Here is a 19,936-nt window from a genome sequence, read left to right on the forward strand (position 1 = left end):
GCGCGCTGCGGAGATAATGGCATTTCCTGTTACCGAGGACGGGGAGCAAGAAAATCAGAAGCTGCTTGCTTATACAGCGTCGTAGGTGATACAGTGAAAGGCGGAATCCGTGTCCCTAAATTTTTTAGTTAATTATTTTAGGAGGGGCAGCTTTAGTCCACAAGAGGCCAACAGGCAATACGTGGCATGTACCTCCATGTACCTCTTTAAAATAACATAACAAGTAACAAAGAGCCGATTCTTGCTTATCCCGTCTGTGCACTCATATAACGATCATTTAGTTCAGGTCCCTTGGCGACGCTGAAAATCTCATAGTCTTTAGGGCGCGATGTTTTAGATTTACAGATTCAGAATGATTGCCCTATTCTGGCAGCTGCAATAATCAGCCTTAATTGTGAATCATGCAGTGCCGCTTAATTGGTGGCAGCCGCCACCTAAATCGGCGGCTACGCCCCTTTTATTAATGGCGTCAGGGGCAAATGCATAAACCCGGCCTTAAACCCCATAAATCTAATTGCATTTATACCTAATAATCTACACTTATATCAACACATCAAGCACAGCTCATTGTCATTCAGAAAATGATATTTTGTCGTCCATCTTGCAGTATGTTGGCAGCTGAAGAGCGCAATGTCCATGGAATCCCGTAGAAAGTCGTAGAAAGGATACGTGGCCACATTGTCAAGGTGGGGGGAGCTGTCGGGCGTGGCAGGGGTGGGTAGGTGCTGGTGGACGAGTGTCTGCGCGATGGACCGTATAGCGAGAGTCGAGAGCTGCTGCGACGGCCTGCTCATAACTCCTGCTATCACCCCAAGGCAGCATCATGGAAGATACGATTGATCTTGACTGGTATTTGAACAGTCAAAATCTTAATTATGGAACTCCTGTGCCGCTGACGCCTGGGAGTTTGAGTGCTACGCAGCCTGCCGAAGAGAACGCAGTTCCGCGTCACCATGCGACATTACCGCTCCTGCGTCGGTCAGACTGGGAAGAGGAAGGGTCATATGACATACATAATCCAGTTTGCATCCATTATGACATCCAGTGGAAAGTATCCCAATATAACGGCCAAAAGAAGAGAGCCAGCGAGGTTTGGAGGCGCCAAGAGCGCAATCTTGTATTAGCACCTGGCGATTATTGGGAAGAATATCTTAAAGGAAAGATCGATGACTTTGTAAACGAAAAACTAGGAAAAAACAGCTACATACGCGAAGAAGCTAACGTAACTATATCGATCAAAAACAGCCGTGGACATGGCTTCAAGGAGGAATATCATGACAAGCCAATCAATTGGGACGAAGTTAACGATCACCTTGCGGGTCTTGGTCATCTATTTGAGAAAGGAAGAAAAATCAGTATCGATATCGACCTTGCTTACAGAGAAATTATTCGCGACACTGTATCGACCGATAATAGAAGCAAGAAAAGAACAGTATCGGAGAGGCGTAGGGAAGAAATGGAAGCGGAGGCGGGTATTTATCGCAGTGTTTATAAGAGACTTCGATGCGATGGTGATAACTGCAAGTCAGGGCCACATTGCGCCGTCGATGCACAGGGTAACCATTACGAGTTAATACCGTACTACATTGATAAGCTTGTCGATTTTGTTCGGAACGGAGGGCTATTCGGAGGGCCTCGAGATCTGCCAGCCGAAATATGGCAAGCGCTATACAAGGATGCTGCAACGAAGAAAAAGACACCTACAAATAAGTGTGGTCAATGTTCAGGCGATATCCAGGCACCTCAGGCAGGTTCATCCTCGCACGCTGAAGCTACGCCACAGGCTCCATCACCCATCTTGTTTCAGGGAAAGTGGGATGAGCTCCTCCAGCGGTATGATGCATACCTTGTAGAGCAAGTCGACTGTTCCGACTGGAAGAAAGCGCTCAGCAATGCAAGTAAGGTTGCACGCAAACTCTTCTTAGAGCTCTCATTTAGCCACGCTCATCAGAAATTCGCAAGTAACAAGCTGATCGCGAGTGGTGTACCACCGTCTATTGCTGGACAATGGATTGGAAATATTAAGACATTCTATGAGAAAATACAGGCAGATTCCATATGATATAGACGCTAGGCGCAAGCTATTTTCTTTAGTATTTGAAGTATTAATCTAATATGCTATACTATGCTTAAGTTGGTGGTGGTTCAACGTAGATTCTTGCATGACGGAAGTGAGCCTCTGCTAGCTTTGCGCTGCTCCCAACAACGTCGACACACCATTCCAAATACATTTTAAACTCTCGTCTAATGAACTCTCTATTTCTATGCCATCTCTTCCTGATAAACTTTTTAAGTACGCTGAAATATTCCTCAATCGGATCGAAATCCGGGGAATAAGGTGACAGCGGTTCCACTAAAACTCCTGCATCTGCGCACATCTTCATCATCTTCGTGGAGAAGTGCCATGATGCATTGTCCATGACTAGCACTGACTTAGGCTCTGGATACCTGCCGCAGTGCTGCAGGAGTTGCTCGATAAACAAATCGAACAAATGAGTATCTGTTGACCCTTTGTAAACCCACCTTTTAATAACACCACCTTGCCAATAAGCTGGTAAGATATTCCATCGTGTGCCGCGGCTGAACGGTGACACTTGAACTGGTGTCTTCCCTTTTGGAGCAAGACCATATCGGCGGTTGCCAATAGTTTTATCGCAGCCAGACTCATCGATAAAGATAAGTTGCCAGGATTTGTACTTAGAAATCCTATGTAAATAGTGATCACGAAGATCGGGGTCCTGCTGGAGAGCGATGCGGCGAGATACTTTTCTCGTCCAGTTCATGGACTCTAGAGCACGGCCGATTGACCTCTCTGATACGATTACATCAAACTTATCCTTGAAATAATCTATTATCTCGCTTCTTTCCCTATCCGACCGTATGTCTAAAAATTCACGCAAGGCGGCATACATGGCCGGTGTGATCTTGCTCGGCCGGCCGACGGGATTTGATCTCGCTATTGGCATGGTAGTTGACGGTGATTCTTCCAGATGGATACGTTGGACGGTTCGCCTACTGCAGCCGGCGACTGTGGCAATAATTCTCTTTTTAAATCGCTTACTCAGTAAGACTTTCACCAAAGTGCGTCGGGCAGCCGACATATGCGGAGCCATGACTTTATAACCGGCCAAGAAACACCTCTCAACATAGGTGATTGAAAAGAAGAGAGGGCGAGAACAATGAGGACGAAAGCGCGGCCTCTGGAGGGGAATCAGGATACAGTGGGTCTTACCGCCAGTACTCGCCGCTGTTAGGCCCCGCGGCGCCAGTACTTGGCTATACAATGAATACAGAGGAGCCACTTTTGCTGCACCCGTTACTTATTTAATTAACTTAACAAAGTGCGACGCTAATTTCGCCTTTCACTCACACAACTGTCAACGTGGTTCCCCCCATGCCCGGATCGACGGCTAGCACGCAACAAGCGCGCTGCGGAGATAATGGCATTTCCTGTTACCGAGGACGGGGAGCAAGAAAATCAGAAGCTGCTTGCTTATACAGCGTCGTAGGTGATATGAGGTGACACTATAGTATTACTATTGCAACAGTTTCCCGTGCCGCAGAGAATGCAACCGCAGACGTTGGATTTTTGCTTAGCGAACCTTTGTTGCCTGCTACTGTGTATACACCTATGCCAATGTGAGCTTATCAACAAGCTCTAACGAATCGGGTGCTTTGCCCGGTTCTTTTGCAGAGCAACAAATGACTCTCTTATTTTGCCTTCTTATGCCACGGGCTTCCGCGGCTATGCCGGGTACTTCTGTCTCTGAGCCCTTTGCACGATCAACTCGGCCGCTGTCAACACCCGTCAAGAGGCGTGCCAACCAACCGTCATGAAAACGACATGGGGTCGGGTCGTGGAAATGGCCGCCATTGTCGGCACGCCCCGATTGGAGCCGACTCTGGAGGTGGAGGTGGGAAACCTGGATTTTGTCGCTGCAGTCCGAGAAGGGCCGTCATAAACAAAGTGCTATCACAAAGCTGTCTAGATCGGCGATTCACGAGGGAGGGCAGGCATTGCTACCCTCTGCATTTCATTTATCGCTCACATTTCCAAGCCCCCTCAGATAGTCGTCGTTGACAGGGCCATCTGTGCAATAGTTCTCAATGGGCCGAGAACCCTCTTGATAGTGCCGAGAGCCATACATAGACTTGACACATGCGGAGTGCATGCGTGCGCCGAGCCTAGGCGCAGATAGACGGGCTGCTAGCTGGATTCCAGGCCTATTCTGCCAGAACAAAAGATCTTCTTTTACGTCAAACCGCACTGCTCTGTATATTACACGTACAGTCATGGAATGGCACAATCGCAACTCCCCCTCTCTACCCTCCACCCCCTCCATTTACTACCTGATGCAGTCTATAACGGGAGCCCTGCATCGGATGCGCCCCTAATGCTTCCGTGTGGTTACACTATGGTCCGGGGTGAGGGAAAAAGCACAGATGGCAGGGTATAGATCGCTACTGGTTTACGATCGGCTATATATATAAGGTACTAGCAAAAGCTCCATGCGCTGATTTGGATAATGCATACTACAGTACGACAGGTACTAGTAGAAAATACCACTTGGCAGCAGCAGTAGTTTGTTTAAACGGCATCAACAGGGGGGCGGCAAGAGTCTGGGGTCGGTTGCACAGCCATATTGCCTGCGTTAGTGTATGTAAACGGCCCTTCTCATTGGTAAGCATGTGAATGAAATGGGTGCCGCAATACTCCCATATCATGGATCATGGTTCTTATTTTGAGCCGGCAAGGACTTCAGGTTCAGGCCTCGAAGAAGCTGCTACTGCTCCTGAAGCATAATGCATATACGTATACGTGTTTGAACCTGAACGAGGCTCTTCAAGTGAACAGGCTAAATACTAATTTTTTCATGGGAGCCCCTACCTTCCTTTAGCCGCATTGTCTTTTTTTCTCGGGTTTTATTACGCCCAACTGCAATTTTGTTCTAGCTAGGGAGAATAGCCATCTCAGATAGGCCGAATAATACGCAGCCAACGACAAAATACGCGGGACTGCTTGCGATTGGCTCTCTTATAAGACGGCGAAATACATTATTCCTAGGCAATCCTACAAGCAGCCATTGTCTTGTTCCGCTGCCGAGACGGGTTTATTCTGTGAGGCTGTGCTTTCGGGGTAATTGGAACTGAAATGTACGGAGTATACATGTAGTTTCTAGGCTATATCGCATAGCTCGAAGTTGAAGATGTATGACCAACACAACTCAGAGAGTAATAGTAGCTTGTCAAAAGGGGGACCGAGGGGGAAAAAGAAATAAGACCGGAAGACAAAATCTATGCATCGTTGGGATTAAAAACATTATGATTATGAAAGTTGTGATTATGAAAGTGTTGTCCTGTAATAGCAATGGAGGCAATGGAGACAGTAGAGGCAGTAGAGGCAGTAGGAGTAGTAAGCTAGCTATCTACAAACTGCAATTCAACATCATGAGATGTAAACCAGAAATTCAGATGGCCCTTCAACTCGTAATAGTTCTCTTCCAGCGAGCCATCTTCAGAGATATGGCTGCTCCCAGAGTCAAATGTAACATGGACGCCTTTAGACGTACGGTTCTCGTTAATTAGATCACAAACATTCCGTTGATAATCCTCAGGCACGTAATGCATGCTGAGAGGCTTGTGCCAGCTTTCAACGTCATCCAAGCCTAGACGACACTGGCCCAAGGCTCTCTTGGACCCGTTTTCATACTCGATTAATATGCCCATGCAGAACTTTTTCCAGCTCACCGTGAAGACGTGCACGTTTAGAATGCCCTCGAGGGATGCGGAAGAGAAGAAGGCCTTGGGGAGAAGCGAAGAAGTGACGCCGCCTGGGTAGGAAGATGTTATCGCTGGCGGAGTATCTATAGCTGTGGTGACCTGCTGGTTATCAGCAGCATCACCGTCAGTTACGATATCGGCGTCGGGTCGGATCAAAGTCATGAAACTAGAGTTTGGGACTGAATAGGTGATTGCTGGGGTTGAATAGATGAGATTTAAATGTCGCCACGCTTCTTCTTTTATCGTGTATACTTCATCTCTTCCCAGATTTAATACTTGCCCTTCCCCGTGTCGTGTGCGCGTTTCTTTATAGGGAGTGCCAACCACAATCTTTTCTCCAGTCTTTGTATAGAACTAAAAGCAAGACGATATTATTATACTAGCTCAAATAGGGGGAATCATTCATTTTTCACTACTTACCGTAAAGTAGTGCGGCGTATCTGGCGTCACCTGAGTCCTGGCCCTGACTGCAGTGATTGTGTCTTGTGCAGTCAGTGGCACGTAGATCCATTCGACTTCATAATCCATGGCGGAAGTGAACATGGCTTCCAAGTACTTGAATTTCTCAACATGAGTTGAGGGATATCGTGTCGAATGCGCATGAATATCAATAATGCAGTGCTCGCGGATGAAGAAGGAGATTCCCGTACAGAAATCCGGATTCAGACTGAGAGAATTGAGGCGCTTATATCGCCCCATTTCCCAGATTTCGAGTTCCTTGTGCTGGGAAATGGCTGGGGTGCTCCAGATGCTGATGCTATCTGGTTCAACACGGAGATGGCACATTCCGAGCTAAAGACGCATTCGTTAGCTTTTAACTTATTACATCCAAAAGGAAATTTACATACCTCGAATTTTATCTTGGCATCCAATAGCTTCTCTACCGGCTCTACTGCAAACACAAAATATGGGGAAGGCATTTCGCCACCTGTGCTCGTTGGAACTTTGGAGATCCTTTCGATGCTCTTGATGCCGCGGGCATCAATTGTAAGCTGGATAAAAGGGCCAGCAAGATCTTCATCCTGTACAAGCTCGGGAGTTTCGCCCCGGGACCATGATAGAACTCTAGGGAGCGGATAAATGGCAGTTTCAAGCGACTCTGCCAACTCCAGGTCTTGCACCAACTTCAGAACTGAGCAATATCTCCAGAGGTCATGCGATTTCGAATGGCTCTGAATCAGATGAGCTATTTCTGGCAAAAAGACATTTCGAAAACCGCATATTTCACTAATCATCTCTGGTGGAGGTCTCTCCAGAGTGATGCTGCTCATGAAGTTGAGTGCGGGCATCCCGCGCCAGGCATATCTCCTTCTTCCCGCCAGCCACAGGCGTCTATAGATTTCTCTCTTTCGCGCAGGCCCGTCATCTCTATCTTTGACAACGCATCGCTGCACAAATAGATGGAAACAGTCGGCATGCACAGTTATACTGTTGTCCTTGTTCCGGCAGGTGAAACAATTTGGAGTCTTGCAGAAGAATTGTTCTTTATTACCTGCACGCAGGAAATCATTTTCGTAATGGTATGCATAGCCCGAAAACATGAAAGCATTGAGAATCTCAAAAGATGAGCCTATCCGGTTTACTAATATTATTGTTATTATTTATATTCAGCAAATGGACCCCGTCTTGAAGGCGAAGACCGGAAGAGGTTCTTGCGTACTTGAAAGGATTATATTCTCACGAGGCATAAAAAGCTGCCCACAGGCACCACACTGGCCGTGTATGCGAATATGATCGCTTGCTGGATCTTTTGCATTTTTAGGTGCCATGACTTTCTTTGTTGTAAATAGGAAATGAAGATGATTGTATATTGGCGCAGTCACGTTGGGAAATCTCTTGATTCTTTTTTATATAAACGTTTTGAACTGCAATGGAAATTACGCGTCGCATATAACGACTTCGCCGCAGTGAGGGAATCGCTAATGATGAATAAATGTAGGCAAGGCAGACTGCTGCCTGGTGTTTTTGGGCGATGAAAGCCGCCTTGTTGAAGGATTGTAGATTTTACACTTGTATAAGCCTCAATTGGTGGAGACTGCTCCGGGATCGTATAAAACGTATCCTACAGTCTATCTGGATAATTTTTCTATGTCTAAATCCTGTAAATATTCAGCCTTACCATTGATCTATTAGAGCAGTTCTCTTTGACCAATATTCTCACACAGCAGATACTAAAAATTATTTTGAACTATATGGTTGTCAACGGTGACTGGCAATTATGTGTTTCATAGCTTATTCATACAAGAGGAGCATGACTGCCAGCACTTCAGCTCTACCGCTTCCCAATTGCGGCTGAAAGCAAACAAATCTATCCAATATTGAATTCCGAGGCCCATATTTGTTTTATCGCTGTAAATAATGACATTTATCGCTTAGCAGCCCAGCTGATTCGCAATTTATAAATCTGGTCCCAAGCAAACCCAGCAAAATTCCAGGGTAGGCATGCAGCCTTCCTTTTTGTCTGGACTTACATAAGCTGCAAACACGACTGCAAGCCACACGCGCCACACCTGATTCTCAGCTCCGGAAAGTCGCCTTCATGGCTCTTCAACTCGCCATTTCCCTGCCGACGAAGAAGAGTATTTCCGACGAATGTTAAAGACCACCACCAAACGAATATTTCTTAACATGGCCTTCTGAAAACTCCCAGAACTGGTCGGCTTGATTTTATTGTATTGAGCTCTGTGGCATGTCCTAGGGGCAAATTGACAGAGGTACGACGAGTCTATTAGAGTTTTGGCGTTTTCAGCATAGTGAGTGATTCAGCCAGTCGCGAGTGGCATCTTTTTTTCTATCTTCCCTTTTCGCCTTGTGTTTTATTCCAAAGTCTACAGACGCGCTCATAACGCTTCAAGTCCTCTTGATTCTCAATTTGGCGTGAGTTTAGAATGACTTTCGCGTGGTGGCTTCACCAGTAACGTGAGCAGAACCGTCCTATATGAGATTTTGATGCGTTCGTTTGCATGTCTTTCTCACTGCATCGATTTCTCTCCATCGTGTTTACATCCACCATCGTGTCTTGGGCTATTGCAACTGTTTACTTGGCGGATTTATGTGACATGTGCTGATATCTTCATCAGGTTATTATCTTACGATGTCTCCTGATCCACCCTCTACAGAGGCAGCTCCAGAGGCAGCTGCAAATGGCGCCATAAACGACATTCCAAATGGAATCCCAAAGGAAGCCCCGAAAGAAACACTGCCAGAGGCCCCAAAAGAAGCTTCAAAAGAAATCTCAAGAGAAGCCACAGCTAAACGACCGTTTTCTTGGACGTGAGTACCATTGAGAAAAGACTTCTCGGCCGCGTCATTACGCAAGTACTAATAATATTCAAGTCAACCACATCCTGTATTCGTCATCATCCTTGTAGGTGCTGATGAGCAGCCATTTGGAATTCAGAAAGACTTTTTGTGCGATCGCTCTGAATTCTATCAGAAATATTTTGAGGAACACGCCAAAGAGCCTGCGGTAGAGTATATTGTGAGGCTTCCAGATGCAACGCCTGACGTATTCGGGTTGATACAAAGCTTTCTCTACACCGGAAAGATTGCGGATGAGAACAATAATGTTAATTCTTACGAATCACTGGTTGGTCTATGGAACTTGGGCCACAAACTTGCCATCAAGGGGCTATGCGAGCATACGCTAGAAGCAATGGTGGAATGCCGACGAACCACCGGCCGCATCCCGGCAACGCCTCTTCTTATCCAAGTCTGGCGAGACACTCCCGAGGGCTCTTCCATCCGAGTTCTCTTGCTGTCTTGGGCTGCGGAATATATGAGATCTTCAAATGCAAGAGCAGAATTTGCCAAATCATTGCCCCAAGAAGTTTTGAGTGAGCTCGTAGTCACGATGAGCTCATTTGAGACAATGGCTCCTCCAGCTCCAGCTCCAGCTCCAGCTACCACGACAGCTACGATTGTCGCTGCTGCCACTCCCTCAAGTTCTATTAAATCTTCCAATATCCCTGTTACGACAGTGATTCGAAAAAATGTTCACTACCTCGATGAGCTACCTGATGAGGACGCCCTTGGTGCGAAGAAGAAGAATAGACGGCCTAGTGGCATACCCAGCGATACCAGTTCAAGCCGCAAGCAGCATCGCAAATCAGGCTCTTCCCCGCCTCTGAAGCCGCAGAAGCGACGAACAAGTGCAGCTATTTTAGATGGCAAAACATTTTCAACACAACAGAAGCTTGACTTTTGTGCTGACTTGCTGAATAGAATGCTGTCAGGGCCAGGTAAAATTATACAATTATTTGATGCCTTGACTATTCAAGCCACTAACCCATTGATAGGCTTCTGGACTCGTCTTGTTGGGCCTTTTCGAGAACCAGTCGACCCTGTCGAGGACGGCGTGCCAGATTACCTCGACAAAGTCTCGAGGCCAATGGATCTCAGCACCATCAAGCTAAAGATGGACCAGAAGCAGTACACAACTGAAGAAGACTTCCTGGCTGACGTGCGCCAAATATTTGAAAACTGCTTCATCTACTGGAAGAAGGGCGACCCCATGTGGGCGGCGGGGGAGAGGCTTCAGCGGACGTTTGAAGAGAAGTTTTCCCACATGAACAAATGGATCGCCAAGCTGGGAGGCGAGGAGGGCGAGTAGGGACGCTCAGAGCCTTACTACATGCAAGCCAAGGGGTTGACAAGCCCGGCTATGGGCTTGTTTATGGAGCGGAAACTCCCGCCTATGGGCTTGTTTTTTTAAGATGGTTGACAGAGATTTGGTAAGGGATGAGACGTTGAAGGTATAATGAATGATACTCTTAGCCTTAGAATAGTATGTTCTTAGGCAATTCTGTAGGATTAATGGAATGTATAGTATTGCAAGGATAAAAACTGTCAACATATCTCTCTCATCTCTCTTTTATTATTTCTATCTCTGTCGCTCCCGATCCAAAGTGCTCAGCGATGCGCAAGTAGCCCATAAGAGGCAGGTGTTGTAAGTAGCTTAATCAGACCGAATTTAAAGATGTGACTGGGCCACAGCGAGATGGCCGAAACTAAGTCTATACATTAAGCTTTACAGTATTGCATCTCTAGTCAACCTTGAGAGCCGAAAGCCTATTTCGATTGACACGATCGAAGATTCTATAACGCAAGTGGCAGTATGCCGTATACCGACTTACATAGTAGCTTGTGCCTAGTCGCCTACGAAAAATTGAGCTTGCTATTCCAAGATGGTACTGGTGCTGCGCTACTAAAATGAGAATGAGTAACAATCTAACTCACGAGAACAGGGCTTCATGCGACTGTTACGCGTCTGTGATATCGCTTCTGCTACGGAGTACAGAAGGTAGCATTGTCATGCTCTGCTCTTGTTCCGCCAGGTATACATGCCCAACAAAGAGATTACAGTTACTGTAATGTTTCGCACGCTGTGAGAAGGTCAAGGTCCCCTTTTCCGTTTCCAATTTCAATAGCTGGGGGCCGGTATTATGCGTCTGGCACGGCAGTACTGCCTGCTACTGCACAACTCCCGCGAATTAAGCTTCTCCCTCTTGTACAAGCACGTACTGAGCTAATCTGGGTAATTAATCCATCCATTAATGAGGAATATAGCCAAAAAGACGACCGGGGGAAGGTTTTAGGCATGGTGAGACAACACGCGATCGAGACGGGGAACAGACGCATGACTGCATGGGCAGCGAGCGAGATGCGGCAATGTCGGATGTGTGTGATCTGAGCTGGTCTTGCATCCGACAGATAGTGACAACATCTCTCTCCCTCCATCTCTCCCTCTGTCTTTTTTTACTCTCTTGTCTTTGCCATGTAGCCGCGATCGGCAGTGGTCAACCCAACAACCGGTAATTGCTCATCTTGCTGGCGGTGAGAGGGTATCGCTGCCTGTGCTTCATTGGTGGATTCTGAGCTGGCATTGGTGAAACTAGGAACCTTTTGGTGTGTGCTGTACAACAGGTAATAGTAGTGCAAAGCATGTGTAGGCGTGCGTGCGTGTGTGTGCCTGGGCCTTTGCATAAACAGTGAGTGGCTGGCTATGGCTGTAGAGCAAATCAAAGCGCGTGGTGGGCGGTAAAGGCCATCGACCAGGCCGCCCAATATCAGCGAGGCATCTTCCCACCATTCTCCGCAAAACGGCCGACGTCGCTTAATTACCCCAGCGCGGTTCATGATCTACTCATCCCCAAGAAGCGAGAACATACCGCACTTGTCCAATGCTTTTCTTCGAATTGTCTTCATTTTCTTTCCGTCACCGCCGCCTGTGCTACGCAGAGAGTGGCGGCTTTCGAAATCGCCGGGGGCGCCATCGAGAAGTGGAGATGGGAAATGAGCTTGTGCCTGGTACCTTGCAGCTAGCCGGTTTAGCCTCGTGTTTGCTGCTCTAGAGGTCTGAGACTAACGTGCTTTTGGACAATTGGGCCGGGGACCTTGGGCTTTTGCCTGAGCTGAGCTGGGTGGGAGCACCGAGTATTACTCGTGGCGATGGCCTCGTCGTGGTAATTTCTCGTGGGCGCGTAGAGGAGAAGTCAAACAGAAAACAGAAGCCGCTGGGAGCTCAGCTCAGTACCAGAGCTATATATAGATGAATGAGTGCTCAGTTCAATGAGGGCATCTCGCCTCTTTTATTCTGTCGTCTCGCTTCTCTGTCCTCTGGCGTCTCGTCTCGCTTCGCTTCGTCTCGCCTCGGTGTGCGCGCACCGAAGAACTTTGGGCGTTGCTGGGAAATTGCAGACTTGGAAAAAGGAGAAGCTAGGGGGCAACGCTGGCGAGCTGGGTAGAGGGCGACCCCTGTCCACAACCACCCATCCACTAATCCACAGTCCCATGGTGCACTATCCCACTAGCTCCAGGTACCCAGGTCGGGCCCAAACCTTGCCCTGTAAATCATCAACTCTGAGCTTAGGCCAGCTGCTGCGCGGCGTCCATTGGCTGCTCCGCTGGCTGACCCCTGCTCTGCTCACACATCTCCATCCACATCTCGAAAAGCCTTTTCTTCTTGTCTCTCCCGCCTTCGTTTCGTCCTTCCTGCAGTTTTATTCAACGCTCATTGAAACAACCAGAGTATTCTACTCGTTCCATTCTTTTTTCTGGGTCGCTACACGTCGTTGTACAGCCTCAACCTTCGTTTCGCAACATCACGAGCTCGTCTCCCGACTCAAACGAATAATCCAACTGTCCTAGACAACTGTCCATCCTTAATTCTCTCACCGCGTCAAAATGCTCTTCCGAACCGCCACTTCTGTTGCCATTCTGGCCGCCGCCGCTCATGTCAGCGCCGAGCCCAAGCCCTACCGCCTGGCCATGATGCCTGTTCTTGGAATGAGCCTCTCTCGCCGCGACACCAGCGGATACAAGCCTGAGCAGACTCAGTGCGGTGATGGCGAGACTTGCTCTGCGGCCTGCGGTGCTTCCTACACCGAATGCTCTGCCAGCAGCACCAACCTCTCTCACTGCTACAACCCATCCGCTGGTCAGAGCTGCTGCACTGACGGCTCCGGTAGTATGTTATAACTTTCCTTGGATTCGATATTGAAGAGAGATAACTAACCAATACTTTAGACGCCTGTGACTCTGGCTACTACTGCACTCACGACTCTTCTGCCGCCACCTGGTGCTGCCCGGACAGCATGGACCTCGCCACTTGCGCCTCTGCTTACAAGGTAGCCGGCAAGCTCGAGGCTGCCACTGCCGTCTCATCGACTTCCACCTCCACCAGCACTTCAACCACCAGCACGACTCCTGTCAGCACCACTGCTGCTCCCACCACCACCAGCACCACCGAGGCTTCCACCACCACGGCTGCCCCTACAACTACCGCTGCTGCTACGACCACTGCCGCTGCCACCACCACTGAGGCTGAGACCACCGCTGCTGCCACCAGCGCCGGCTTCACCAGCGCCTACAGCGGCTTCAACGGCACCGCCACTTCCGCTACAGCCATCAAGCCTAACCAGTCCAAGACTCCTCAGGGCCCCGTCGCTTCCATCTCCACGGGTGCTCCTCAGCCTCCTCAGTCCTCCACCATCAGCGGTGCTGCCACCACCAGTGCTAGCGCCCTGCTGCTCCTCGCTGCTGGTGTCATTGCTCTCCTGTAAGAATTTGTGACGGAGTAGAGACGTGGTATCAACGTCGGGTAGCCAAAACAAGAGTTTCACTGCTCTGCGCAGCCACGAGGTTTTACGAGTCTACGACATAGCGCACATTTTCATTGGGGGGCGGTATATCTTGGGAGATGGGAAGAAGACTTTTGGGGTGTTTTTTGTTTAATAATATGGAGGTCTTTTCTCTGGTTTTTGTCTTTGCATCTTCTCCTGTGGTTTTCAATTTTTTCAAAAAAGTGCGATGATTCCCCTTCGATAGTTGTTGCAATCTCCAGTTTCTTTTTTCATGGAGCTTGCAGCAGGATATTTTTTGTTGGTGTTTTTTAAAGAGGTTATATATGGTCTGGTGGACAGAACAGAAGAAGAGAAGAAAATTAATTAATTTTGATTGCGCCAAAGATTGAGAGAGATTTCCTTACGTGTTATATCATACCCATGCATTTTATATATCTACAATTTGTCTACAATTTGTCTACCATTGCCTTGTTATCATCACACTCATTAACATCCATCCTAGAATGTATTAATCTTTCCTTTGTCAAGAGTTTTGTTAGTCTGCTTTTATTGATCTTGTTTCTAAAGTTCATCTCGATGCCTTGTTGTGATCAAGTGTAGATGCAAAGGGAATGTGGCGGTCGTCAATCTGGCGTCTCCAGCGATGATATCATCGATTCACGCCGTCATTCATCCATGTCTCATATTCCATGTTGCCCTTAACGCACAGATGCGGCAGAGACAGAAGAGATCGCGGGGAAATAAGGGGTGAAGCGAGGTTCAGGGGAGGCTCTGCAAATGAGATTGGAGATACGAGTTGCGATGGAGAGATTTAGTTTAGTATACATGTATTCGCCGTTTACACTGCCACCTCCACATTTTCGCGTATTGTGCTTGATTATGCAGTGCACAAAAATAAAAGGAATAAAAATGAATACTTGGTTTGTTTAGTCAATAATACGAGATTTGCTGGATTTGGCTATGATGTTCGCTGTGTTATTTTTGATGTTGTAAGATGGAATGGATGGCTGCTATACAACGCGGTAATGCATAGGTGAGACGCGATGGCGATGACGTCGCTTGAACAACACAATTCTTTGCCAAGATAATCATCTCACCACTGCGCGCCTTATTTTCCCGAGTGCACATATGCCGGTAGAAACATGTCTCAGGCAGAAATAAAAAAACTCATCTCGGTGAGACTCATTCAAAGAGTCATTCTTACAACACCATCTCTGCAGAGATGTCGATGCAAAGGGGAGCGGCAATTTCGTGCTCTAAATGGCTTTGAAATGCGGCACTAGAAGTTGGATGAGTCACTGGCCGAGCGCTGCGTCTGAGTTTGCCTTTTTCTTAGTGGTTGTAGATCGACTCCAATTTACGGTCTGGCCCTCATTTTGGGAGCCGGATCGATCTGGGCTTTTTTTTGGAGAAGCTGCACATGCATATACGGATAAGCTAAATGTGATTGGTATCTGGGCTCTCTTTTAGGAAATTTGTGCGGCAAACAGGTGCTTCGGCTCTTTTTCTTCCGTCGCGGCAACGTTTGTTCCGACTTATATTTCATTTAATATTTTCTTCTTTCTTTTTTTCTGCTCAAAGAGAGAAGGGGATTCGTTGTTTATATACCAATTGCTCCTTGAGACCTGCCTGGCTGAATAATTGAGCACTTAGGCGCGATACTCCATTCACCCAGCTTCACCCAGCTTCACCCATCATTGCCGATACCAAGAAATCTGAATATACCATCTCGCCAAAATGACCTCCATGGCAGCCGAGTCTGTGGCCACCATCCTCTGCACGGCCAAACAGACTCGCTTCAACATCGACAGCACCAACTACCGCGAAGTTCGTCAGATTTGCAAACATGGCATCATTTACACTAGCGAGCGTTGAATTGACGAATGAATTAGCTCGACATTGAAGGCCTCACCATTGTCGTTACTTCTGGCGAGAAACCAGACAAGCCTGAAAAGGCTGCTGGCAAGTCCAAAGGCAAATCAAAATCCGATGGCCTTGAGATCCTGTCCAACGCCAAGCTGCGATTGAAAGAAGGCCAGCGCTATGCCTTGATTGGTCGCAATGGCACGGGGAAGTCGAGTGAGGATTTTCATCATCATCATGTCCAGCACAAGATATTAGGCTGACCAGGAGTTAAACTTTGAATCACTACAGCGCTGCTCAAGGCTATTGCTCAGAAGCTTATTCCAGGAATTCTAGAGAACTCTAGGATCGCAATTCTGCAGCAGACAAAGCTTACAGAATCTGATGAAGACGACAAGACGACAAAGGATAACAAGGGCGAGGGATCAGTCTTGCAGGAGGTTATTGAGCGTGCCACAGCGCGAAGCTTCATCGAACAGGAGATCAAAGGTATATATATAAATATTACTCCTTCAACCTTATGCTTATATCTTTCTGTTTAGTTCTTGCGGACGCTGTCGATGCTTCGGATCCATATGCCCCGATTCGGGCTTTGAGAGGATTGAAACACGAGAAGCTTCAGAAACGTCTCCTGGTTGTTGACAAGGAAGCTAGACTTCGAAGTGGTGCTCGAGGACTACAAGCGAGGAAAGCCCTTGTTGCTTTTGAGAAAGTAGTGGCTGATTCACAAGCATTGTAGGTTAACTGACGTCAGGGTTTTATCTTCAACTTGTTACTGATATTTGATGCTATCCAGGCTGGACCAACCAGATGACGAAATCTCGGCCGAAGCTCTTCAAACCGAAACCCAGGAGGCAGCTGATATGCTGGCAGACCTGCAAAGCCAAATTGAGCCGTCAAGGCTGGCCCAAATCGAAGTTGAAGCTCGGAAGATTCTGACTGGTCTCGGATTCACCGATGCATACTTGGAAAAGCCTCTGTCCAGTCTTTCAGGAGGCTGGCATATGCGAACAGCCCTCGCATCCGCACTGTTACAAGAGGCTGATATTTTAATTCTTGACGAGCCGACCAACTTTTTGGATCTGCTTGGAATCGTCTGGCTGCAGCGCTACTTGCAATCACTAGCAGATAAAGAGAAACCTCCTACGCTGATCCTCGTTTCTCACGACCGAGACTTCATCTCTCTCTGTACAGATCTTCTCATCTTGAAGGACAAGCAGCTCACTTACTTTCACGGCGATATTCAAACGTACGAACGATCGCAATCCGAGCGCAGGCAGTGGCTCATTAAGATGAAGGAAGCTCAAGACAAGCAGAAAGCCCACATAGAGAAGACCATTGCCCAGAATCTCAAGGCCGGCAAGGCGAACGACGACCAGAACAAAATTCGCCAGGCCAAGTCTCGGCAGAAAAAGCTGGATGATCGCTGGGGAATGTCAGTCAGTGCAAAGGGAACGAGGTTTAAGCTGAACAGAGACCTCGTCGGCTTTTTCCTCACTAGCCGAGAGGGAATTGACATACCGCCAGAACAGCGGCCTGTCATAATCTCGTTGCCTGAACCCCCGGAGCTGAGGTTCCCAGGGTCGCTGATTTCGTTGGAAAAGGCATCTTACCGATATTCACCGAGGTCACCGATGATTCTTCAAGACATCACTCTTACGGTCAGCATGGGCGACCGTATTGGTATCCTGGGACTTAACGGAGCGGGTAAATCCACTCTCATCAAGCTCCTAGTTGAGGAATCTGCACCAACGTCCGGTACCGTTACAGCGCATCCTCGTCTGAGGCTGGGGTATTATTCTCAACATGCCGTTGAGGAATTAAAGAATATTGGCCGTGCTGAGCAAGGCCTGACCTCACTTGCTCTACTAACTAAAGAAGTTGATGGTGCGCTTAACGAAGGTGAGATCCGCGGTTTACTGGGAACGCTTGGTCTTCCCGGCCGCTTGGCGTCAGACGTTCCTATTTCCAAACTATCCGGAGGACAGCTGGTGCGATGTCAACTGGCAAGATTATTCTGGAAGCACCCGCAGTGCCTTATTCTCGACGAAGTTACCACGCATCTTGACTACGAGACTGTTACGGCGCTGCGAGAAGCGTTGAATGAGTGGGAGGGCGCTGTTGTGCTGGTGAGCCACGATAGATGGTTTATGCGCGGAGCTATTGAGGGTCAGATTGAGGACCAGGGCGATGATGAAGATGAGGATGATAACGAGGATGAGGAAGAAACTATGCGGAGGAGGATAGTGTATCGGATTAAAGGGGGAGGTATTACAGAGCTGAAGAATGGTGTTGAGGATTTTGAGCGGGTTATGGAGAAGAGAGTCAAGAAACTGCTCGATGCTATATAATGGAGTCTATGCTTCATTCTTAGTTATAGCTTCAGCTAGATTTTATAAATCAGAAGGCTATATTTGAAGACAAAATGATGACCGCCAAATCAAACTTGTTCTTATAATTATGAAGACTTTGGCAATACTCGTGAATCAACTAAAATCTGGAATCCGCTCTTCTTCTCCTTTCTCACGGACAATTGCCCTCCCTTGGGAATATCCACAATCGTCCCATCGATACACACCTTGTGCCACCGCTCATCCTCTTCCAAAATCGTGACTCTCAACTCATCCACCTCTTCATAGCGCACCTCGTGTCCGTCATCCCACTTCAAGTCAACGTGTTTCCCCCCATCATACGCCTTCATCATAGCATCCATCGTACGCTCACCGCCGATATTGCCAAAGTGCACCAGACGAAGTTTTCCATCTAGGGGCTTGCTTGCAGGTGAGATGGTAAATGTACGTTCCAGATTGGACAGCGGCGTGAGGAGCACGTAAGTGTGCTCGTTTTTTGGGATGGTCTCCCATTCTGATGACGAAGGGTGGCGAACGTCTACTTGAGCGATGTAAGGATGGGATTCGCGAAGAAGTTCCTGCGCGACCATGCCGAAGCGCTTGTCGCCGTGAACGCGATATTCGGGCGTGTCACTCTCGTAGATGAGGCTCGAGTGGAAGCCGTAGCTGGCCACTACAGCACCGTAGAGGTGCGAGACTTGAATCTCTTCCTTTGCGAGATGAAGTGCTGTTGCTGCGCTGTCATCTGTCGGCAGTTCCTCCTCCTTTGCGGCAGGTTTGAATTTCACGATGCGTGATCCAGGGGGGAAAGATGCGTGGAAGAGAGGCAGATTAGCTGATACACCGTTGAACAACGTTCTTAGACCGAGAACTATGGAGGAAATGTCTTCGATTTTGCCATCTTCGGAGATCCATAGGGGTTTGTGTAGCGAGTTGAAAAGAGCATTTCCTGTGCCTAGTGGAAGAACAGCCAAGAGAGGCTGTTGCTGTTCATTGTGAGGACCGCCGTTTATGAGATCGACGATGCCGCCGTCGCCACTCAGGAGGACGACTGTTCTTGATTTGGAGGCTGAAGAACTGAGTGACTGAGCAAAGTTGCGAACACTGTGCTCATCTTGCGTAATGAGGACGTTGACCTCGGATGATAACTCGCCAACTGAGCTCCAGAGAGGCTGCAGCACAGTCTGCCAGAAAAGTTGAGACAGACCAACTCCCGATTTTGTAGACACAATAACATCAACATCATGCTTATCCTTTACAGGCTTCAGATAGTCCGGCAAACCGCCGATGCGAAACTTTTGTAGTAGCTCATCGGGAACTGAGTCCGTAGCCAAGAGCAGCAGTTGGAAGCGCTCTTCCGGGCTCTTTTCTGGGTCTTCAACCAGGGCAGAAATTATGTAGCCCGACTTATCGCCGGAAGAAGCCTGTGATTTATCAAGAACAAAAATCACATTTTGATATTTGACTTGGCCATTATTGCTGCCTTTCCATGAGATGACGCCGTCCAGGACCGAGACGTCGGTAACGTTTGTCAGCCCCGTGGAACTCATTAAAAAGACTGATAAGTGGGTGGGTATTCGTTGTATCGCCTGACGAGTTAACGAAATTGAGAGCAATATGCGATGTAGCGCAGGAGATGTATAATAAGATTATAAATGGCTTTATTTGTTATACGAGAAAAAGGCCTCAGTTGCACGCTGCGTTGTGATGAAAGTGTTCAGTCACGGACTTTAGTTGTGGCCGTAGCGCACGCGATCCCACGTTAATCCTGCGCAATTAGCTGGTGGGGGGACTGTGATAAGATGTTTCTGTGCAGTAGGATTCGGCGTAAGCAACGGATTTCACGGCGTATGACAG

General features: G+C 47.9%; 6 protein-coding genes across 6 annotated transcripts; 4 read left to right on the plus strand and 2 right to left on the minus strand.

The window, feature by feature from the left end:
• The first annotated feature begins 423 nt into the window (after positions 1 to 423).
• GGI43DRAFT_121163 (uncharacterized protein) lies at positions 424 to 2,096 on the plus strand. The gene has a single exon (XM_083199035.1). The coding sequence runs from the start codon at positions 824 to 826 to the stop codon at positions 2,060 to 2,062; it is 1,239 nt and encodes a 412-aa protein (XP_083058389.1). The 5' UTR covers positions 424 to 823; the 3' UTR covers positions 2,063 to 2,096.
• Positions 2,097 to 5,071: 2,975 nt separating this feature from the next.
• GGI43DRAFT_120848 (uncharacterized protein) lies at positions 5,072 to 7,748 on the minus strand. Its single transcript, XM_083199034.1, has 4 exons — positions 7,442 to 7,748; positions 6,630 to 7,363; positions 6,202 to 6,573; positions 5,072 to 6,135 (listed from the first exon to the last, which is right to left on the minus strand). The coding sequence occupies exons 1-4, from the start codon at positions 7,548 to 7,550 to the stop codon at positions 5,419 to 5,421; spliced, it is 1,932 nt and encodes a 643-aa protein (XP_083058390.1). The 5' UTR covers positions 7,551 to 7,748; the 3' UTR covers positions 5,072 to 5,418.
• Positions 7,749 to 8,444: 696 nt separating this feature from the next.
• On the plus strand, positions 8,445 to 10,643 carry GGI43DRAFT_121180 (uncharacterized protein). The gene is made up of 3 exons (XM_083199036.1): positions 8,445 to 9,054; positions 9,118 to 10,022; positions 10,080 to 10,643. The coding sequence occupies exons 1-3, from the start codon at positions 8,876 to 8,878 to the stop codon at positions 10,391 to 10,393; spliced, it is 1,398 nt and encodes a 465-aa protein (XP_083058391.1). The 5' UTR covers positions 8,445 to 8,875; the 3' UTR covers positions 10,394 to 10,643.
• A 2,240-nt stretch (positions 10,644 to 12,883) lies between these two features.
• On the plus strand, positions 12,884 to 14,065 carry GGI43DRAFT_121229 (uncharacterized protein). Its single transcript, XM_083199037.1, has 2 exons — positions 12,884 to 13,249; positions 13,309 to 14,065. The coding sequence occupies exons 1-2, from the start codon at positions 12,967 to 12,969 to the stop codon at positions 13,842 to 13,844; spliced, it is 819 nt and encodes a 272-aa protein (XP_083058392.1). The 5' UTR covers positions 12,884 to 12,966; the 3' UTR covers positions 13,845 to 14,065.
• Positions 14,066 to 15,507: 1,442 nt separating this feature from the next.
• Positions 15,508 to 18,133, plus strand: GGI43DRAFT_121242 (P-loop containing nucleoside triphosphate hydrolase protein). Its single transcript, XM_083199039.1, has 5 exons — positions 15,508 to 15,692; positions 15,758 to 15,944; positions 16,020 to 16,217; positions 16,271 to 16,463; positions 16,525 to 18,133. Exons 1-5 carry the CDS (start codon positions 15,603 to 15,605, stop codon positions 18,077 to 18,079), a joined length of 2,223 nt encoding a protein of 740 aa, XP_083058393.1. The 5' UTR covers positions 15,508 to 15,602; the 3' UTR covers positions 18,080 to 18,133.
• Positions 18,134 to 19,735, minus strand: GGI43DRAFT_121235 (ATP-NAD kinase-like domain-containing protein). Its single transcript, XM_083199038.1, has one exon. The coding sequence runs from the start codon at positions 19,627 to 19,629 to the stop codon at positions 18,187 to 18,189; it is 1,443 nt and encodes a 480-aa protein (XP_083058394.1). The 5' UTR covers positions 19,630 to 19,735; the 3' UTR covers positions 18,134 to 18,186.
• Positions 19,736 to 19,936: the final 201 nt, after the last annotated feature.

This window comes from Trichoderma evansii (genome assembly GCF_050947405.1).
Source record: "Trichoderma evansii strain SZMC 28006 chromosome Unknown GGI43scaffold_17, whole genome shotgun sequence".
NCBI lineage: Eukaryota > Fungi > Ascomycota > Sordariomycetes > Hypocreales > Hypocreaceae > Trichoderma > Trichoderma evansii.